The 23,520-nt window shown below is 39.7% G+C and overlaps 1 protein-coding gene across 4 annotated transcripts in view; it reads right to left on the minus strand.

Moving 5' to 3' along the window:
* Window positions 1–23,520, minus strand: part of Larp1b (La ribonucleoprotein 1B) — a 91,224-nt gene that overhangs the window by 21,654 nt on the left and 46,050 nt on the right. For all 4 annotated transcript variants that reach the window (XM_071614683.1, XM_071614682.1, XM_071614681.1 and 1 more), the window contains one exon: window positions 310–433. In XM_071614683.1, coding sequence (XP_071470784.1) covers window positions 310–433 — 124 coding nt within the window. The remainder of the gene's footprint in view (window positions 1–309; window positions 434–23,520) is intronic.

The raw sequence follows: 23,520 nt of genomic DNA on the forward strand, positions 1-23,520 counted from the left end.
ATCCTCTGGTATTGTAACGATGGCTCCTAGGTCACTTCTGTGACTGCCTGTCTGTTTAGGCAGAGTACACTGGGGTTCAAACCCTTCCGTGTTTACAACTAAGCTGTCTTCCCAAATTCACAGTCTGTTGTCATATGTCTCTAAAAGGTTTAGAAGTTCATCTAATGAAACATCAAAATTGAGTACTAAAATTCTAGAATTTTCTCAAATATCTAATATTTTTCTGCAAATAAAGAAAAAAGGAGCAATCTTTTAAAACAATTCATAGCTGCTTTAATAGTATTCAGACACAAATGCAGGTGTACATACCTTGCCTGGACTGTGAAGGCGCTACAGGAACTTCTTGGTTTGGCTCAAAAGGAAGCTCGGGTGTTAGGTTTTCAAACTGCTCTTTACTAATGAGATTTAGCTTCTTAAAGTTCTCAACTTCTGGCTGAAGTAGAATGGAGGAAGCTAATTACTAAACTGGCTAACAGATTTGCCAACACACAATAATTGATAACAACCTCAAAAAAATGAGCCTTTAAAACAAGGATTAATTACAGTAGAATAAAAAAAAATGTTATAATAAAGAATCTAGCATCATATTTAATAACGATTGATATTCAAAGTCTAAAAGAGTATGCATAGAGAACCCTAAAATATTACAAGTGTTTTATAATTAAAAACATTATAAGAGCATAAATACTCATGATTAGTTATTTGTTGAGCATTTACCCACAAGACCCCAGGTATTACGGAGGTGACAAAGTAATCTATGACCCTACCCAATTTTTAAGCTGGACAAAAAGAAATATACACATTAAAAACGAATACTGTTAGGTAACATGTGACAAGTGACATTTGGTATAAGGATTGAGATCATCAGGGAGGTACCCTTGCAGGGTGAGAATGCAGAGAAAGGAAGAGTGTTTGGGGTTAGGAAATGTGAGCAAAGGTGAGAAGCTTAGGAAAAGCAACGTGGTTGTGAGAAAACAATAGAATGAGAAGAGCCATGCGGAGCAGGGGCATTTAAAAGGCCCCAGGAAGCTGCAGGAAGCCCAGGAGGCCTTCCAGCTCATCCAGAAGCTCTGCTTCCTTTTCTATCCTGGACCAGTCAGGGCGGCGAGGCTCACCTCCAAACCTCTCCCCGGAGCTTAGCAGCGAGGAAGCTCTGCAGGTTGAGCTGTTAGCTCAAAGGAGGTACAGGCCCACTGTCTCTGGGGCTCCATAAATCTGTTACACAGTCACTGAGGTGGTCCCTGCCCTGATTGTTATGGAGGTGGGGACCATGTTGCCCCGGAGGTAATCTGGCCACAAGCACAAAGACCATCTAAGCCAATCCTCTGCCTGGGAGAAAAAGGAGTTCTCCCACTTCTTCTTGGTTACCCCTGCGTTACATCTGTACCATGCAGTGCTAATAATGGATGAATGACCCTTTATGGGGTAACACGGGGGGCGGGGGCTTGAAGCAGGTAAAAAACAACAGTATCTGCCAGATGGATGCAATTTAAATTTCATCATTACAAAACTGTCCCAGAAGCCTGCCCTACATAGCTAGCCATGGTTTTACTGCTTCAGACAAGAACAGTCACTTGTCGGCTCACACCAGGTATAGGACACGCTGGCCTTTCAGACAGGACCCATCTTCTTTGCAATAAAGTGGTTCCATTTCCATATTACTGCAGTTTCTGCCTCTGTACCAAAAATTTCTGTCTCCCAAAGTCTTCAATAGGGGCTGTGAGTGGAGCTCGGCGGCAGAGAGTTGTCTCACATGTGTGATGCTCTGGGTTCAATCCCCAACAAAACACACACATACGCGTGCGCACGCACGCATGCGCACGCACACACACAGTCTTCAATAAGCTCTTCAAGCTAAACCCTTCATTAACCACTCTTCCCTGTCCCTTATTTTGGTACACAGTTTGTTATTAGAACCCCCTATTCAGTGAACAATTACTGTATGTTTACCACATACCAGGGATGGGACCACAGTGTACGCTTTTAATTTTTTAAACTATTAAAATATTACACCCACCCACACACATACATGCACACACACACACTGAGAAGTGCACAAGTCCTAAGTATGCACCTCAGTGAGTAATCAAAAGTGAACACAGGGCTGGAGGTGTAGCTCAGAGGCAGACAGTGCCCAGTATATACAAGGCCCTGGCTCCAATAAACACATACATACATACATACGTATAAACGTAGAGAAAGAAAGAAAGAAAAGGTGTAAGCACCAACCAGGCAGAGAGTACTAGCAACCTAAAAGCTCCTTCCCACCATCCCTGCTCCTCCATCTTCCAAGGACAACCACTGTGCTGACTCTGGTACCAAGGCTGACATGGCCTGCTTTTGAACTTTATGACTTCTTTCATGCAAGATGACACATGAGACTCATTCACAGAGGTGCGTCTAACTTTCGTGGATGGCCCCACAGCAGAGGGCAGCCAAAACAGGCCCCCAAGGCCACAGTCCATTTTTATCAATGGTTCTACTGGAACAAAACCACGCCCACTTGTTTACACACTGCAGAGCTGAGCAGACCACATGCAGACTATGGACTTGGGTCCCACACAAATAATATTTGTCCAGCCCTGCTTTATCCCAGCGTATGATGCCACGATTCTTTTTCCAACCCACTCTCCTATCGATGAGCATTTGGTCCTTTCAAGAGTTCAGCTATGTCAAATAAGTTGCCATGAATATGCTTTTAAAAACACTTTTCATGAGCAGCGATAGACATTTTTGTCGGGTATTTTCTTCGGAGTGGAATCTGGTGGTGTGCTTCTCCTTACTGTAGTAAAAGGCCAGTTTTTCATGGTGGCTGAGCTCCCTCCCTCCCTAGCAGCTCTACATGGAAGCTCTCCCATCTGCATCCCACCAACACTGGGTATTATACATCTTTTAAAATGTAGCCACTGACCAAGAAGAAGCCTAACACAGCTGTGTCCTCTGGGAAAGGACCATGTGTCTGCAGGTTCAGCAACCGCACCCCTGGGGAGTGGGGGTGTGGTCACGAGGGCGTCTACACCTGAGGGGAAAGGGGTCTCTGGAACAATCTATCTTCTGCTCAACCCAAACTGTTCTAGCGGCTATTAAAATTCAAAGCCATTTTTAAGAAGACCAAAGTAGAGACAGATGCACAACATCTTGAATAGACCCCGAGACCACTGCCACGGGAAAAACGCCAATCTCAGAAGATCACGCTGTTATGACTCCTCTCATAGGACATTCTGCAAATAAGAAAACCATTGAGATGGAGACCAGTTTGGTGGTTGCCAGGAGTGAGGGACAGTGGCTGTCGGGGGTGAGAGACAGTGGGTGAGAGACAGGGGTTTCTGGGAATCAGGCAAAGCAGGCAGGGGTACTGAAGGGACAGGCACAAGGGAGATGTCTGGGCAATAAGCCGTCCATGTCTTGCTGGGGTGTAAGTTAGATGCCTCTCATGACCCTAAGCTGGCCCTCTGGAGGGAGTCCGTGAGTTCCCCTGGACTTCATGCTGTTGTGCAACCTCCTCTAGGTCCATGTACACCCTGGAACTTGCCTTTTGACTCCCTAATAGTATCTTCTGATGAAAACAAGTTCTTCCCCCAGCACCACAAACCCACACAAACATTTTATTTTAATGTAGTGCAGTTTATGAATCGCTTCCATCCCTGTTATCAAACCTTCCCTGCCCAGGATCATGTAGATGTTCTTATCATCTAGAAGTTGAATTATTTGCTTCTTCACATTCATATCTGGTGTCCATCTAGAACTGCCTTTCTGTGTGTGGCATGACATCGGGGACATTCTGGAGGCGTTAGTTTCAGTGATTCACTCACACAAATCACGTTTCTCCATTGTGTCCACACTGCCCACACCCTGCTGACCTTCTGCTCTTTCTTGTAGAGGGGTGTGTTAAAATCTCCACCATGGCCATGAGCGCATCCAGGCCTGTGGGTTTTTGCCTGTGCACCCGATGGATGCGTCATCAGAGGCACACAAACGCAGAACACTTACGGCCTCTGGGGCAACTGACCTGTGATTTTAAAGCGCCCATCTTTACAGCCTGACATGTCTTTTTGCTTTTGTCTGATCTCTGTCTGGCCGTCAAGAGGCACGCCAGCCCTGCTGTCTGGTTCCATGCTGATTTACATCTACCTACACACTCACCCTCCCCGTGGCTCTTCCCGTTCTCCTCAACTCCAGGCTTCTTCTCCATGACGCAGACATACTGAGGACAAATTTTCTCCATTTTCATTTACCTATATTTTTCTATCAGTTTATTGGGAGCCTTATTTACTATTTAATTTGGATAACATAAAATTCACCTACTTTAATTGTACAATTTGATGATTTAGTTATTTTTTTGGTCACAGGTTTTTTTCGTTTGTTTGGTTTTGGTACCAGGGATTGAACGCAGGGGCCCTCAGCCACTGAGCCACATCCCCAGCCCTATTTTGTATTTTATTTAAGACAGGGTCTCACTGAGTTGCTTAGTGCCTTGCTGTTGCCGAGGCTGGCTTTGAACTGGAGATCCTCCTGTCAGCCTCCCGAGCTGCTGGGATTACAGGCATGTGCCACTGTGCCCGGCCTCACATGGGTTTTTAATGTTGTATTTTCAAGAGCAAAGTGAAGGTGCCACTCAGGAGAATATTAACACCCTGTTGTTCTGGCAAGAAAAAGTCCCTCCCATGCCCTTTCTTTACGTAATCCATCACTGGTCCTTTTATGACCCCAGCTAAACATAAATATGAGGCTTGGTGAAAACACCTTTCTTTTTACCCTTTTCTTTTCTACCCATGATTCTTCAATAAGTGCTGCAATAAGTCTACGACTAAATCATTTTTTATTTTTTCCTTCTCTCTTCCTTCAGTGACTAAGTCAGGAAAAGAACTTTGAATTACTATGTGTTTAAATTTAATTTACACATGATCAAAGGGTAATGCTGTTATATGTAATGCCCTTACTATCAAAACTCCTAAGTCATTTTCAAGAACTTATTTTTAGAAATACTCTCTTGTTCTGACAAAAGTTGGAATTTATTTTAAAAGATTTCAGTATATTTTGGAACTTTGACCTATGAGTGAAAGTTATCAAATATGGTAACCCCTGAGACTCCTCATTCCTGCACAGAGCTGCAGTGATCTGCTGCTAATCAAGCTGACAGGGCCGTCCTGAAGTCGTGGGCATTGTGCCCACTTTCTGGATGAACATGAGCTAGTGACACATAAAGTTGCCCCTCTCCATCTGCTGTAAAGAGGAGTCGTGAAACAAAGCTGAGGACCAGGAACTGTTTAGTTGGTTGCCAAAACTTGTTTACCTTTATTCTAGAATATTCTTTTCTTTTCAGCACTATAATTGATATTATTCCATTGTCTCCTCCTCGCCGTTATTTCAGAGAAAAATTAGCTGCAAGTCTTACTACTAATGCTTATAATCTGTCCATATTCTCTGGCTTTTGTTTTCAGTATTTATAATGATGGCCTTGATGTGGTTTTCTTTATATTTATCTTCTTTGGAGTTTTTAGGGCTTGAATTTGTCCCCTGCTATCTTCCATCAATTTCGGCAAACTCTCAGCCAGATCTCTTCAATTATCACTTCTGCCTTATTCTCTCTCTCCTCCTCCTCTGAGAACACAATGAAATGCATGTTAGTCCTTTTGGCTGTATCTCCTGTGTCTTATATTCTTTTCTGTGTTTTCTATTGTTCTAAGCTTTACTTAGACTTCTGTTCCTTTCACTTTTTTTGAGGTGGGGGATGGATTTCCCAGGCTGGTCTCAGATTTGTGAGCTCAAATGATCCTCCCACCCCAGCATTCCAAGTAGCTAGGACTACAAGCAAGCACCACCAGGCCCCACTGGATTTTCCTTTTCATTCATCCTCCAGTTCAGTGATTCTCCATTCCACTGTGTTTTTCTACTGTTAAAACTGTCCACTAGGGCTGGGATTGTGGCTCAGAGGTAGAGCACTTGCCTAGCATATGTGAGGCACTAGGTTTGATTCTTAGTACCACATAAAAATAAATAAAGGTCCACCAACAGCTGATAATAAAATAATTTTTAAAAACTGTCCATTATACTTGGCTATTGTATTTTTTTTGTTGTTTTGGAATTTCTATTTCATTCTTTTTTAAGGTTTCAAGTTCTCTACTAAAATTCTACACTCTGGATTTTATTTAAAAATTAAAAAAAAAACAAAACAGCTACTTTAAAGGGCATTTGGTAACCATTTTCTGGATCCCTGTGGGTCTGTTTCTATTTTCTGTTGTTTTCTTCACTTTTTTTCTCTTTTTCCTATCACATCACCTTGTCTCCTAATATGCCATTATTTTTTGAGGGCTCTAGACATCACTACTGAAACTCTGAGGCCTAGGATGGTGATTTTCTCCAGAAAGGACTGTGCCTGATTCGGGCAGATGGCTGAAGGAGCAGCACAGTGAGGACATGTAAGAGCCAAGTCAAAAACCCCCACCTGACAACGGGTCCGAACGTCACCCTGATACAGGGCTGAGGAACCACGGGCCAGCACCAAGGGAAACAGAAAGATGAGGGATGGCCTCCTTTCCTTTTGGATCACTTACCTTAAAAGTAACATAGCCCTGCAACTGTCAGTGACCACCATGCCGTCCCACAGAGAAAGCAAGAGTGAAAATGACACCAAGGAAAGCCGAGTCTCCTATCAAACAGCTTCAACCTTTGGCCACACCAACTGGCAACTCAGAGAGCAACCCCAAAACAGGAAGGGAACAGCAACCCTGAGCCCTTGCAGTCTCTGTTAGTACATAACTCAAGAATTTGAAAGAAAGACTATTGGGCAGACAGTGACCACCCAATATGGTCAACCATCTGTCTACCTCAGTGGAAAAGTTTCCTTCATTCTCACTGACTTTGGATTTTTAAAAAAATTATTAAATTTTTATTTATTTTTATTCTTTCCAGGGTGTGTGTGTGTGTGTGTGTGTGTGCACTTGTGCGTATGAATTCTGGCTGTGCTGACTGGTTCAGGGATATACATGTTTCTTTTTCTGTCATTTTTATGATTATAAAAACGTAATTATATTTTCCTAGCACTGTCTTTCGAGGGGCTGGGTTGTTTTGGATTGTGTACTTTGATTTGGTTTTGTATTATTTTCACTTTCTTTCTCATCATCTGCTAATGACCCAATTCTATTGTTTTCTCTCCCTCAATACCTGGCTGCTTCCATTTTCCCCTCCTTTCACATAAACATCATTGTCTATATCTCTTCTGCATTCCTTGTTCACTTTTTAAAAGAAATTTTAGTTGTAGACGGACACAATAACTTTATTTTTTATTTTTATGTGGTGCTAAGGATGGAACCCAGGGCCTCATACATGGGAGGCAAGTGCTCTACCACTGAGCCACAACCCCAGCCCACTCTGTTCACTTTTTAAATTGTAAAGTCTAACTTTCTAACACATTTCTTTTCCCCTAAATAACTATTTCTACCATCTTTCAGAAATAATCGGTCTATATAATGCCGGCCCTCACCCTTGATGCTAATGCAGTCATTACTGCGGTGGGTGACACAGTTGACACCTGCTGTTTGCTTAAAGCTAGATCTAGTTTGTGGTTACTGTTCTCACTGTTGACAAATGTCAAAACCACTACTCCTGTTTATTGGTGGTAATTAATGTTGGAGACGTCACAGGAGGAACTGGGTTTTTACTTTAACGCTCTGTACTGTTTGAAACAGTTGTTACTACTGTTTGTTTTGGCCCATTCTGTGAGGTGCTGGGAACCTACAGGGACACTAAGAGTGCACAGGTTAGAAACTCAGCTGCTGAACATTCGCTCCAACTCAAAGAAGGGAGGAGACAAAAGCCCAAACCAACAAAAAGGACCCAGGGAGCAACGGCCAGAGAGGGACCTCAGGTACCACCCCGTGGCATTTACCCATACATCAACAACAGAGAGAAGCCACAGAACACATAGCACAATTACACATAAAAGGACACACACACACACACACATACACACAAAAGAGGTGCACCTCAATTGATGCACAAGACAGGTATCCAAAACATAAAATCAATATCTATCCCCAATTTATAAACACTACAAATCAAAAGGACCTAACACTCATCTACAGAATATTCCACCACAGCTGAATTTACTTTCTCAGCTGTGCATGGAACTTTTCCCAGAAGAGATCATATTCTTTCCAAAATAGATCTAGGCCACAAGGCAAATTTTAGCAATTATAAAAAAATGAATGTAATCCCACATATCCTACCAGATCATAATGGAATGAAGCTAGAAATCAACAGCAAGAAAAATAATAGAACACACAAAACACACGAGATTGAACAAAACTGTCTTAAATGAAGAATGGATCCAAAAAAATGAAGAATGGATCTCTTAAATGAAAACAGAAATCAAGAAATTCTTACAAACGAGAACATGGATACAATATATGAAAATCTCTGGGTCAGTATGAAAGCAGTTCTAAGGAGAAAATCCATAGCACTGAGTACCTACATTGAGATATTAGACAGATCCAAAAAAAAAAAAACACTATGTCCCACCTCAAGGCTTTAGTAAAAGAAGAACTAACGCTCAAACCACTAGAAGACAGGTGACAATTAAGATCACAGTTAAAATCAATAATATTGAGAATAAGAAAACAATACACAGGATCAATGCAACAAAGAGTTGGTTTTCTGAAAAGATAAATAAGACTGGCAAACCCCTTACCCAAACTAACCAAAAGAAAGAGTGAGAAGCAGCAAAATGAGACCAGAGGTAAAAAAAGGAGACATCACCACAGACCCCTCCAAAATCCAGAAGATTATCAGATCCTATTTTGAAAATTTACACTCCAATAAACTGGAAAACCTGGAAGACACTGACAAATTTCTAGGCACAAATAACCTGCCCAAATTGAACTGGGAAGATATAGAAAACCTAAACAGAACAATATTAAGTAATGAAACTGAAACACAATTAAAAGCCCAGGACCTGATGGATTCTCAGCTGAGTTCTACCAGATCTTCACAGAGGCACTAACACCAGTCTTTCTCAACTATTCCATGACATTGAAAGGGAGGAAACACTCCCAAATACATTTTATGAAGCCAGTATAACCTGATATCAAAACCAGACAGAGATGCATCAAGAAAACTTTAAGAATAATATCCCTAATGAACACAGATGCAAAAAATCATCAATAAAATATTAGCAAACCACATTCAGAAACACATCAAGTACATAATACACCATGATTAAGTGGGTTTCATTCCAGGCATGCAAGAGTGCTTCAACATACACAATTCAATAAATGTGATCTATCACTTAAACAGAATTAAGGACAAAAATCATATGATCATCTACATACATACATACATACATACAGAAAAGGCCTCTGATTAAATCCAACACCTATTCATGTTAAAAATGCTGGAGAAGCAAGGGATCAAATAGAGAAAAACTAAAAGCATTTCCACTAAAATTAGGAACAAGGCAAGGCTCTCCACAATCACCATTCCTATTCAATATAGTCCTTGAAACAAGAGCAATTGGGCAAGAAAAAGAAATCAAAGGGATATGAATAGGAAAAGAAGAAGTCAAATTATCTTAGAAGGCTGGGGATGTGGCTCAAGCGGTAGCGCGCTCGCGTGGCATATGCGGGGCACTGGGTTCGATCTTCAGCACCACATAAAAATAAAATAAAGATGTTGTGTGCACCGAAAACTAAAAAATAAATATATAAAAAAATTATCTTAGAAGATCCAAAAAATCTCCACCAAAAGACTCTGGAGCATATAAATGAGTTTATGTAGGATACAAAATCAACACCCATAAGTAAATAGCTTTTCTATACTCCAGCAGTGATTCAGCTGAAAAGGAAATCAGGAAAACCATCCTATTCACAATAACCTCAAAAAAATATTGGGAATTAATCTAACCAAGGATGTCAACAACCTCTATAATGAAAATTATAGAATACTAAAGACCTTAAAGACGGAAAGACATCCCTTGTTCTTGGATAGACAGAATCAATATTGTCCAATTGGCCATACTATCAAAAAGCAATTTACAGATTCAGTACAATCCCCATCAAAATACCAATGACATTCTTCAGAGAATTAGAAAAAAAAAATCTTAAATTCATTTGGAAGAATAAGAGACCCAGAATAGCCAAATACTAAGCAGGATAAGTGAATCAAGAGGCATCACAACACCAATTTGAAACTTTACTACAGAGCTGTAGTAACAAAAAACAGCATGGTATTGCATCAACAGACATGAAGAGCACTGGAATAGAAGGGAAGACACAGAGACAAAACATTCCTATAGCGGTTTGATATTTAACAAACGTGCCAAAAATAGGTCTTGGAGAAAAGACAGCCTTTTAAACAAATTGTGCTGGGAAAACTGGATAACTATATGTAGAAAGATAAAATTAGACCCCTCTCTGTCACCCTGAACAAAACTCAAATTGAAATGAATCCAAAGACTTTTAGGAATTAGACCAGGAATCTTACAACTGCTAGAAGAAAACATAGGGTCAACACTCCATCACTTAGGTGCTGGCATGGGCTCCTTAAAAAGACCCCAAAGCACAAAAATAAACTAACAATAATTGGGATGCCATCAGACTATATCCAGAATATAAAAAGTACTCAACACCAAAACAAATAACCCAATCAACAAATGGGCAAAAGAACTAAACAAACTTCCTTAATACAAGAAACACAAAAGGCCAATAAATATATGAAAAATGTTCAACATCTCTAACAATCAGGGAAATGCAAATCAAAGAAGCTACACTAAGATTTCACCTCATTCCAGTCAGAATGGCAGTGATCAAAATTACAAACAACAATAAATGTGGGTGAGGTTGTGGGGAGAAAGGAACACTTGTACATTGTTGGTGGAACTGCAGACCAGTACAACCACTCTGGAAAGCAGTTTGGGGATTCCACAAAAAAAACTAGGAATGGGACCAACATACAACCCAGCTGACCCACTCCTGGGTATTTCCCCAAAAGATCTAAAATTGGCATACTACAGCAACACAGCCACTTCAAGGTTTATAGCAGCACAATTCACAATAGCTAATTAAGGAACCAACACAGGTGCCTGTCAATAGATGAATGGATTAAGAAATTGTGGTGAATATATCAATGGAGTTCTACTCAGCCATTGAAAAAGTGAAAATATGGCATTTGCCAGAAAGTGTAGAATATCATGCTAAGTGAAATGAGTCAAACTCAGAATCTCAAAGGTTGAATGTTTTCTCTCATATGCAGAATGTAGAGCAAAATAAAGGAAAGGGGAGGGAAGGATAAGATAATGAACGTAAAGAACCAATCAAATACAAACTAATAGATGAGCAAAAGGAAGTCTAGTAGTGGAAGGAGAGGGGAGAGCAGAGTCTCCCCATTTTTCTCATTTATTTTTTACTTCTTATTCTCACAATGCCTGGAACATAATCAGTTGTTAATGAATATTTATTGAAAAAATAAATGTTAAGCACTGCATCCCACTCTTGGATTATCACAAGTGGGATCCCAACTCTTATTTAGGCTAATGCTTCATTCATGTCGTTTATATTAAACCTTATCAAGCCACTATTTTGACCACTCTTTCTCTTATAAGAACTGTAATTGGGGCTGGGATTGTGGCTCAGCGGTAGAGTGCTTGCCTAGCACCGGCGGGACCTGGGTTCGATCCTCAGCACCACATAAAAATAAAGGCATTGTGTTGAGTCCATCTACACCTAAGAAATAAATATTAAAAAAAAAAAAGAACTGTAATTATGCCAGGTGCAGTGGTCCATGCCTGTAATCCCAGTGGCTCAGGAGGCTGAGGCAGGAGGATCGTGAGTTCAAAGCTAGCCTCAGCAAAAGCGAGGGACTAAGCACCTCAGTGAGACCCTGAGTCTAAATAAAATACAAAACATGGCTGGGGATACGGCTCAGTGGTCAAGTGCCCCTGTGTCCAATCCCAGGTACCAAAAAAAAAAAAAAAAAAAAAAACTATAATTACTCTTTGTTCTTAATTCCTACACAGCTTTCAAGACTCTTTGACAATCAGGTCCCATTCCAGCTACCAAACCAGCCTTAGAGTACCAGAGTACTGATGTTTACTTTCCATTCAGTTGAACCTATTCAGCAATAATGTATTTAGAATATGAATATATATATAATATATACACTAGTTTTATATATTTATAATATATATATGTTGTAGTTGAACACAATACCTCTTTATTTTATTCATTTATTTCTATGTGGTGCTGAGGATAGAACCCAGCGCCTCACATATGGTAGGCGAGCATTCTACTGGTGAGCCACAACCCCAACCCCGACAATGTATTTTTTAATGCACCACCAATGGCACTGCTATTCCACCCAATGAATGCATAACATTGATGTAATCAACCTCCAAAATGTTAATGCACGTGAAGAGAAACCTAACAAAATAATGTATAGGTTTTGATAACGTCCTGTCCTAAGAAAGCATCCAAATATACTTTTTTTTAACCAAAATCAAATATATTCTTAACATATCCTTTAATGTTTAAAAACACTGAGAACCATAGAGGAATACTATCTATTAAAAAAGTTACTTTAAAAATCTGTCTGTAAAAAAGAAAAGATTATTATGAACAGGAAGAGCCAACAGGTCACCACCCATATTAAGATGTAGGGTTGTGCATAAAACAACATATGTATTTTTTAAGAATATTTTGACTATACTCAAATTTTCAACTAAAACCAATACACAAAAAATATCCTATCCACATACTTAGGTCTCATCTGACCAATGAATGCTGAGAAAGCTTTTGTTGCTCAAGAGCTGATTTAGATTAAAACAAGACAAATTATTTTTCCACCTATTTTTAATAAATGTATCTGAGCACACACACTATTGCATTCCATCAATCGCAGAGTGGTCCGGATTTAGAAACTACACAGGTTACATGGTAATAGCTAATCATACTGTCTTTGTAGAAGGAACTTCAGAAACTAATTTCTTTTTCATTTATGAACCTAGGAAGTTTGAACTCTGGGTCACAAAATACTCTGATCCACTGCCTTTTAAACAAAAGATTTTCTTCAGTCACTATATAAAAAAAGTTCATTACTTGTTGATGGACAGCCCCTGTCATTCCCTACTTGGCAAAACTCACATCAGGTTTCAAAGTGTGCTGAGGAGAGTCTGTCCATGGGAAGGCCACAGCTACTTCCCACCAGGGCCTCTTCCTCACTGACCCTTCCCAGGCCAAGCCAGCTTCCCTACGGCCATCTAGTCCCTGCTTTGACCGTGCAGACATCCCAAGTGCCATCCCACACCCCAGGCAGAGCCCGGCCTCTGCAGGAGAGGGAACCTGTGGAAAGGTGACCTTCTCGGCTGCTGCCTTAGCAGTGGTGAGCACAGAAGCCAGAGCCAGAAGGCGGGCCCGGTCCCAGGAAGGGCCCAGAGCAGGAGCCAGTCTGGGTGCCGTCCAGGGGCCAGGCCGCGCCAGCTGCCAGAGGCCGGGGGTGGACATCCTGGGGACCTGGTGCATCAGTCACAGGGGCGCTCCCGGCAGGGTCCTGGGTCTGCAGAAGGGGGCCCGCCCTGCTCCAGGAGGCCTCCCTCCATTAGGCCACAGGAGATTCTCCCCCCGCGCTATGTTTAAATAACTGATTTGTTTATTTGGACTATCCTGTTAAAACCTATGTGCAGGGCTGGGGCAGGGGCTCAGTGGTAGGGCGCCTGCCTGGCACAGGTGAGGTGCTGGGTTCGATTCTCAGCATCACATAAAAATAAATAAAATAAACATCCATCAACAACTAAAAAGAAAAAAATATTAATAATTAAAAAAACTGTACAGTTTAAATGCACTGGGGACTGGGGGGTTGCCTAGTGCACTTGAGGCCCTGGGTTCAGCAAAAACAAACCACCGCCAAGACTAAGAGCCAGGCCCACAGCACTGTGGGCTTTGCAAGCACCCACCATGCTCAAAGTGCCCCTGAGCGACGCATGTCTTCTCCTGGTTCTGAATTCAGTATAAATAAAATCGGTCTGCATATATTCTATGGCTAAGAGTCACCAACCTTTCTTTTTAATTTAGTTACTTTTTAAATTTTTCTAACATGTACCAAAAAACTCACAGAATAAAAAAATCCTATTTACCCATCATGTAATTTCAACAATTATCATGACTTTACCATTCTCTTATTTAGTCTGTATTGGCATCATTTTAAAAATCATGCCCTTTTTCTGTTTCTAAATTAATTTATTTCACTGCTGAAAGCTACATCTTTGCATATAAAATACTATGATACCATTGTAGACATAATACAGGGCTGTTAGATAAAGGATTTGTATGGAGGCCTGAAACTGCACACTTCCTGAAGTTTCTCTACAAAAGATACACTATCCCCCCCACACACAAACACACAGACTCAAGAACAGACTCAATGCTTGTTAGTGGGACACGTGCACGTGAACAAACATGCTTGTGGAGATGGACAGATGCTTCTAAGGCTGCACGAGTGCTCAAACTCAGAAGCACATCAGCTCTCTTTACACTTGGCTTTACCCTGGAGTCAACAACTGCAGACTGAAGGTATTTAAAAAATAATTATTCATGTATTAAATATGTACAGACTCTTGTGTGTGTGTGTGTGTGATTATCCCCCAAGCAATATAGTCTAGCTGAATACAGTGATGCACACCTGTAATCTCAGTAACTCAGGAGACTGAGGCAGGAGGATCGCAGGTTCAAGGACAGCCTGGGAAATTTAGTGAGACCCTCTCTGAAAATAAAAAATAAAAAGAGCTGAGGATATAGCTTACTGGTAGAGAGCCCCTCCGATTACTAGTACTGCCAAACAACAACAACAATAACAAACAATATATCTAACAAGTGTTAAGATAGCATAGCATTTGTGTTGGATTAGGTATTACAAGTATTCCAGCAACGATTTAAGGTGTTTAAAGTACATGGGAGATGTGCACGGGTTATAGACAATTACCATGCCATTTTTGATAAAGAACTTGAGCATCCCGAGATTTTTGCATGTGTTTTGTGGGTAGGTTGACATGTAATCAGTCCCCTGTGGACACCAAGAGAAGATCAATATAAAAAGGAGGCGCTAACAACGTAATCTAACACGGAGAGTGGAGCGTGAGTTCCTGATACGCAACGTCTTTTTCAAGACTTGACACTGTCAGACTTTGGTCTTGTAATGTAGTAGGTGTGGTGAATATGCTTCTTCTTTTCACAATTTCCTTAAAAGACAGCTTAGCTGACGGTGTAAAGCACAAGTGACGACACTCTAAACTGGGGCACTATAGTTATTCACAGGAATGCACCTGTACCTGCCCCACCACGTACCTGGGTCCCTCCCCCCCTAGCCCTGCCCTGTCCCTCCCTCCCCTCCATGCTACTGGCCTGCCTCCCCTCTCATGACGTCCCTCTTCTGCTCCTTTCTTCTCTCTAGCTTGAGATGGGCACAGAATACATGCAAAAGGATTTGACAACAGCAGCAGAAAAAGTGGCGTGGCTGGTAAGAGAACTGTCTCTGTAAGGTTCTTCTGTTCAGGAGCCAGAAGATACCAAACATCAGGTGGAAGAGTGAAGAGTGGCTCACTAATGATTCACAACAGTCTGGGGGATTAAGGAAGCTTGCTGTTGGCTGTAGCGAAGCCATGAAACCATGTTTGAAGGGGTACAGAGAGGAAGCAGAGTGGACCCCGGTGAAAGGGGTCAAAGGGAACACGAAGCATCAAACCTGACTAGGGCCCGATTATGGGATGTTTCAAAATAACAGCGCAAATAGGTTGAACGTAAACAAACAGAAAACCAGCAAAGCTGGCTTCAGACAAGGTATTAAAGGAGATAAAAAGGCCCATTTCATAATGACAAGAGTCGATAACAATTCTAAATACCTATGCGTCTAATAACAGACCTACAAAATAAATGAAGCAAAAACTAATACCACTAAAAGAAGAAATAGGCAAATTTCAATCAGTTGAAGGTTTTAACACTTTTCTGAGTAGTGCATGGGGAAAATAAAATCAACAGGATACAGAAAAATCCAACAACATAATGAAATAAACAGGACTGGTCGACACTGAAACACATCAGCCCTAACAAATTCTAAGTTATTTTTAAGTGTACATGAAGCACTCAACCAATGTAGACCACACACAGGGCCATAAGTCTCAGGAACTATTTCAAGATTAAAATCTTATTAAATATATTCTCTAACCTCAATGGAATTATATTATAAATCAATAAATTAAAGATATTCCAAAAGTCTCCCAACATTGGACCATGCATTTCAAAATAGTTCACATGCTTGTGTGCATTTTCCCGTAATAAAAATACTTTGTTTCCATGTTTTTATTGGTGCACTATAGTTGCACATAATGGTGGGACCTGTCATCACGTATCTGTACATGCACACAATATAACGATGTAATTTGGCCAATATCATTCCCCAGTATTTCCCTTTCCCTCCTCTCCTCCCTCCCCTGGTCCCTCTCCCCTACTCAACTGACCTCCCTTTGGTTTTCATGAGACCCCCCACCTTTCTTTTCCTTTTTGCTCCAGCTTCCACATACATATGAGAGAAAACATGCAACCCTTGACCTTATGAATCTGGCTTATTTTGCTTAATGTAATGTTGTCAAGTTCCATCCATCTTCCTGCATATTACCTCATTTTATTCAACTGCACTGTGGGATACCACATTTCCCTATCCATTCATCCACTGATGGACACCTAAGCTGGTTCCATTGTTTAGTTATTGTGAATCATGCTGCTATAAATATGGGCATGTATGTTTTAATCATTCAAATACTTAAGAAATTTAAAACATACTTCTAAATAATCTATGAGTCAGAATGTTCAAAAACAACATGTCCAAAATGAATAGTAAGAACAACAGTTCCACCTTGGGCATGCAGCTACACGTAGTGGCACATGCCCATAATCCCAGCAGCTCAGGAGGCTGAGGCAGGAGGATCGCAAGTGCAAAGCCAGCCTTAGCAAAAAGTGAGGCACTAAGCAACTCAGTTAGGCCCTGTCTCTAAATAAAATCCAAAATCAGATTGGGGATGTGGCTCAGTGGTCAAGCGCCCCTGAGTTCAATCCCTAGTAACTCACCCCGCCACACACACACACACAAAAACCCAAGTTGGGCACGGAAGTACATGCCTGTAATTCCAGCCAACCTGGAGGCAGAGGCGGGAGGATCACAAGTTTGAGGCCAGTCTCAGAAACCTGGTGAAACTTTGCTCAATTTTTTTAAAAAGGGCTGGACATATAGTACCTCGGTGATAAGAGTAACTATGGATTCAATCCCCAATAGCACCACCAAAATAACAACAACAACACAAACAACATCAGATTTTGCCAGATATAGCTATACTTAAAGAGGAATTTAAAAAACAATTTTTTTTGTAGTCGTAGATAGACAGCATGCCTTTATTTTATCAGTTTATTTTGATGTGGTGCTAAGGATCAAACCTAGTGCCTCACACATGCTAGGCAAGCGCTCTGCCACTAAGCTACAGCCCCAGTACTTAATGGGGAATGTAGAGCTTTAAATGCCTATGTAAAATGAAGAAAAGTTTATTAATGAATCACATAGGTGTCTAATTTAAGAAAACAGAAATAAGAGCAAATTAAACCTGAAGTAAGCAGAAAAGAAGAAATAACAAGGAGCAGAAATGGCTGACACAGAAAGGGAAATACTGAGAAGATAACATTGTAGCAAGAAACACCTCACTGCAGTTTCAATGTGCATCTTCATGATTCACAGGAAGGGTGTTTCCCACTTGCCTAACAGCCACCTGGAATCCACTTTTGCAAAACTCCATGCAAATCTTTAGCCCAATTTTTAATGGAACAGCATGTTTTTTTATTATTCAATTTGCTTATGGAATCATAAAACTTTTTTTTACACATTTTGGAAATCTTTTTAAAAAATGTTTTAGGTATATATGGACACAATACCTTTATTTATTTATTTTTATGTGGTGCTAAGGATACAATCCAGTGCCTCACACATGCTAGGCAAGTGCTCTATAGCTGAGCCACACCCCCAGCCCCTGGAAATCATTTTTGACTGTATACATTCCAAATATATTCTCTCGACTTCTAAATTATCTACCTTTCTTGTGGAATTCTTTAATGAATATAATTATTCTGAATATCAAATTCGTAAGTAACCTCCTTTGATTGTATATTTGTGGGAGAAAAAGCCTTCTCTGTCTTGAGCTCTGTGGAAATCACACTCTGTATAACCTCATTTAACCTGCTACACTTAAGTACTGAGATGTGTGGTATGCATAAAGATTCGTGGCCATGTTTATTCCAACCACTATATAGTATGACACTGGTTACTAAATGACTTCATATCCAGTCAAGTACCAATGGACATTTTGGTTATTTTTCAACTAGAATATGAGAAATTTATTCTGTCATCATATATTGCTCCCAATAATTAATTCTGAGCTCTGCTAGGGTAGTGCTGTTCAATATAAACACAATGCAATCTTAAATTCCCAAAAAATACTTTAAAAATTATATATATATATACTGTTTTATACTATTAGGACATGAAATCCTAAAAGTTACTTCATATATATATGAAGCAGGTAGATTTTTAATATTTTAACCCAATATGTCAATATGTAATAACTATTAAAAACAAAAGCATTTTATTCTTTTTATACTAGATCTTCAAGATCCAGTATTTTATATTTAAAAATCTTAATTCGGGTCAAGCACATTGTAAGGGCTCAGAAACCACGTGTGGTGAAAGGCTCCATGTTTGAACAGCACATCTTGAGAATACATTCCTGAGTGGAAATGGTGAATTATTAGAGGGTGATTTACCATTTTTTATCCCATAGGCAAATTAATAGTCCCAAACTTGCATCTGACAAAATTTTAAGTCTGTTAATGTGGATCTTATGAAATATTTTATTGAACTACTAATTTTCATCTCCTTGATGAATACTGACCATTTTTCCACGTTTTCAATCTGTTCCTCTGTTGATGCTGGTTCCCTGTCTTAGAACCAGTATTCTACTGTGACTTTCATTGATTGGTTCTCTATGATCAATTCATCTTTTTTTTTTTTTTTTCAATTTGTGGACTCTTAGATACTTTAATGAAAATTTCTTTGTATTGATTTCATCAACCCTGTCCCTTAAGACTGCTTTTTTGTGTAGCCTTAAGAAAATCTGCCTACTCTGAGGTCATGAAGATCTTGTTTTCCCTTAACAATGCCACATAAGCAGTGGTTTCATTCTCTTCCTGCTGCCCGCTGCAAACAAGTTTTCTGGCACCAGGTAGGAAAATTCAAATCTCCTTCTTCACTGATCTGTAAGCCTGCCATTTAACAAATGTCCACACTGGCAGAACTGTGGACTTCCTACTCCGCTCCTACTTTATATATTCAAACATGTCCCCTGCCTTTAGGAGGGATTTCAGTTTTTTTGTCCATCATAGTTCCCTACAAATTTTAGACTCAAGTGTCAAGTTCAAGAAAGAAAAAAAGCAAAACTATTGAAGGGCTGGGGACACAGCTCACTGGCAGGGCACTCACAAGGCCCTGGCTTCCATCCTAGCACTGCTAAAAAACAAAAAATATCTATTGGAACCAGAAGAATGAGAAGTTATACTCCATTTATGTCCGATGTGTCAAAATGAATCCTACTGTCTTGTACAGCAAACTAGAACAAATTAAAAAAAAAATCTATTAGAATTTAACTGACTTTCCACCTGGGGACAACTACCTTACCATACTGAATCTTTGAACACATGAACTCTGATGCTCCCTCTCAACATCTTGCCTTATGTCTTTCCATCAAGTGGTTATAAAACATAATGTTCTCCCCCAAGGTCAGGAGCACCTTCTTGAAAATCTGCCCTCTGGTTCACTGGCAGGACAGCCCCCGGAGATATCCAGATCCCTCAATCCTGGTGGTATGATTATGTTACTTTACACTGACAAAAAATAACTTCACAGATGTAATTAAGATCACAAATCTTAACAGGCATCTTATTCTGGATTTTCCAGAGAACTTTTTCAAGTAGCAGACAGGAGAGAAGCAATAGAAGGAAAAATGAGAGATGCCAAGAGATCGATTTTTGTCCTGCTGCTGGTTTAAAGACTGAGATTGCAATTCTGCCAGGAGTACTGAGGGTCTCATGGAAATGAGAGGCTCCAGAGTCAGGAAAGAAATGCAGGCCCTACACTCAGCCAGAAAGAATTCAACTTTGCTACATTCCAACCTGACATTTTATAAAATTTCCCAAAGGAGAAACTGCAAAGACAGTTTGGAAGTTAGGTAATGGGTATGAGTTGAACATATAGACATTTCTGTAAATATTAGACTTTTTAAAATTGTTTTTTCTTCATTTTAATAGCCCTGTCATCCTTCTCATAGATCACATTTTAAGCAGTGACTACTCTCCCAATATCTGAAGAAAAAAAAAAACGGCTCGATTCTTGTTGCACTAAATATGATGAGTGAGCTCATCACACAAAAGCTGAAGACAAGAGCACAGGCACAGGGGTGCCAGTCTACAGCCTGTGAGGGCCAGCACAGGCCCAGCTGAGCTCACCAGCTTACCGAGACGTCTGGTCTACACAAGAGTGTGTTTTGTTTTGAATTGTCAAAATTGTGACACTTTCTTATGCTAGCCACAGAAACTGCATTACTGTTTTATACTATTAGGAAATGAAGTCCTAAAAGTCACTATTGCTTCCCGCAATGCAGACACTCTCTAGGTTTTCAACATGGAAAGAATATAAAAAAGCCATAAAAGAAAAACATCAGGTCACATTTAGAGGTAAACCAATAGAAATCAGAAATCACTTCTGATTTCTCTGCTTAGACCCAAAAATAAGGAGGGCCTGGAATGAGATATTCTGAACCCTAAAAGAAAACAATTGTCAGCCAAGGATACTATACCCAGCAAAAATCAGTTTCAAATTCAAAAAGGAAATAAAAACATTTCATGACAAGAATAAACTAAAAGAATTCATAAGCACTAAACCAGCACTACAAAGAATACTCAAAGATACACTTCACACAGAGAAACTAAAAACCAATTCCCAAAGCCCACAAACAGAGGAAGTTCAATAGAAGAATAATCCACTAAATGAGAATCAAGACAGGATAAAATTTAGCAGAAAAACAAATGTCAGGGAACCACAAATACATATCCTTACTAATGTTGAGTGGTCTTAACACCTGATGAAAAGACACAGATTAGCAGAATGGCTCAAAAAAAAAAAAAAAAAAAAATCCAACCATATGCTGTTTACCAGAGACTTGACTTATAGGCAAAGACACCCACAGGTAAAAGGATGGCAAAAAATATTCTAGGAATATGGTCCAAGAAAACAAGCAGGAGTAGCTATTCTCATATCCTCATGTCTGACAAAGTGGATTTCAAGCAAAAATTAAATCAGTAGAGACAAAGAAAGCCACTACATACTACTAAAGGAGACAATCCAACAAGAAGATATAACCAGAGTAAACATTAATACTCCAAATGTCAATGCACCCAATACATGGAAAAAATACTCAATGATATTAAATCCCACATAGTCCGCAATACAATAATACTGGGGGATTTCAATATACCCTTAACACCAGAGGACAAGTCAATCAAACAAAAAAAATCAATAAAGATATCTCCAAACTAAACAACATTATAAATCAAATTGACCTAACAAACATCTACAGAATATTCCATCTCAAAACAGATGGATTTAACTTCTTCCAAACTGTGTATGGAACTTTTTCCCAATATAAATCATATTCTCAGCCACCAAAGCAAATCTTAGCAAATGTAAAAAATTTGATATAACCCAATGTATCATATCATAATGAAATGAAGCCAGAAATCAACAAGAAAAATAACAGAAATGACATAAACACTGTGTCATTTCAATGGAGATTGAAAAATACTCTCTTAAATCAAGAATGGATCATAGAAAAATAGAGAACAGAAATTTAAAAATTCTTAGAAATGAATGAGAACAAAGACACAACATATCAAAATCTCTGGGACCACATGAAAGCAATTCTATGAGGAGAATTTATAGCATTGAGTGCATACGTTGAAAAATTAGAGCTGGGTACAGCGGTGCATGCCTGTAATTCTAGCAGCTCAGGAGGTTGAGGCAAGAGGATTGCAAGTTCAAAGACAGCCTCAGCAACTCAGTGAGGCCCTAAGAAACTTAGCGAGACCCTGTCTCAAAATAAAAAATAAAAATGGGTGGGGATGTGGCTCAGATAAGGACCCCAGGTTTCAATCCCTGGTACTATAAGGGGCTGGAGGAGAGGGAGAGAGGGAGGGATAGAAGGAGGCAGGGAGGGAGACATCATAAATAAATAAGCTTATGTTCCATCTCAAGGCCTTAGAAAAAGAAGCACTAACGCCCAAACCACTAGAAGACAGGTGATAATTAAGATCATAGTCAAAATCAATAATATTGAGAATAAGAAAACAATTCACAGGATCAATGCAACAAAGAGTTGGTTCTCTGAAAAGATAAATAAGATTGGCAAACTCCTTATCCAAACTAACCAAAAGAAAGAGTGAGAAATAGCAAATCAATGAGATCAGAGGTAAAAAAGGAGACATCACCACACACTCCTCCAAAATCCAGAGGATTATCAGATCCTATTTTGAAAATTTATACTCCAATAAACTGGAAAATCTGAAAGACACTGACAAATTTCTAGACACAAATAACCTGCTCAAATTGAACTGGGAAGATATAGAAAACCTGAACAGAACAATATTAAGTAATGAAACTGAAACAGCAATTAAAAGCCTTCAAAAAGAGAAATGCCCAGGACCTGACAGATTCTCAGCTGAGTTCTACCAGATCTTCACAGAGGCACTAATACCAGTCTTTCTCAACTATTCCATGACATTGAAAGGGAGGAAACACTCCCAAATACATTTTATGAAGCCAGTATAACCTGATATCAAAACCGGACAGAGATGCATCAAGAAAACTTTAAGAACAATATCCCTAATGAACACAGATGCAAAAATCCTCAATAAAATGTTAGCAAATCACATTCAGAAACACATCAAGTACATAATACACCATGATTAAGTGGGTTTCATTCCAGGCATGCAAGAGTGCTTCAACATACACAATTCAATCAATGTGATTAAGGACAAAAATCACATGATCATCTACATGCATACATACATACATACAGAAAAGGTCTGTGATAAAATCCAACACCTATTCATGTTAAAAATGCTGGAGAGGGTTGGGAGCTGTGGCTCAGTGGCAGAGCGCTTGCCTAGCACTTGTGAGGCACTGGGTTTGATTCTTAGCACCACATTAAAAAATAAATAAATAAAATAAAGACATGCTGCCCATCTACAACTACAAAAAAATTTAAAAATACTGGAGAAGCAAGGGATCAAAGGAACAAATCTCAATATTGTCAAGGCCACTTATGACAATCCCAAAGCCAACACCACATCAAATGGAGAAAAATTTAAAAGAATTTCCACTCAATTCAGA

Source organism: Marmota flaviventris, chromosome 7 (genome assembly GCF_047511675.1).
Source record: "Marmota flaviventris isolate mMarFla1 chromosome 7, mMarFla1.hap1, whole genome shotgun sequence".
Taxonomy (NCBI): Eukaryota; Metazoa; Chordata; class Mammalia; order Rodentia; family Sciuridae; genus Marmota; species Marmota flaviventris.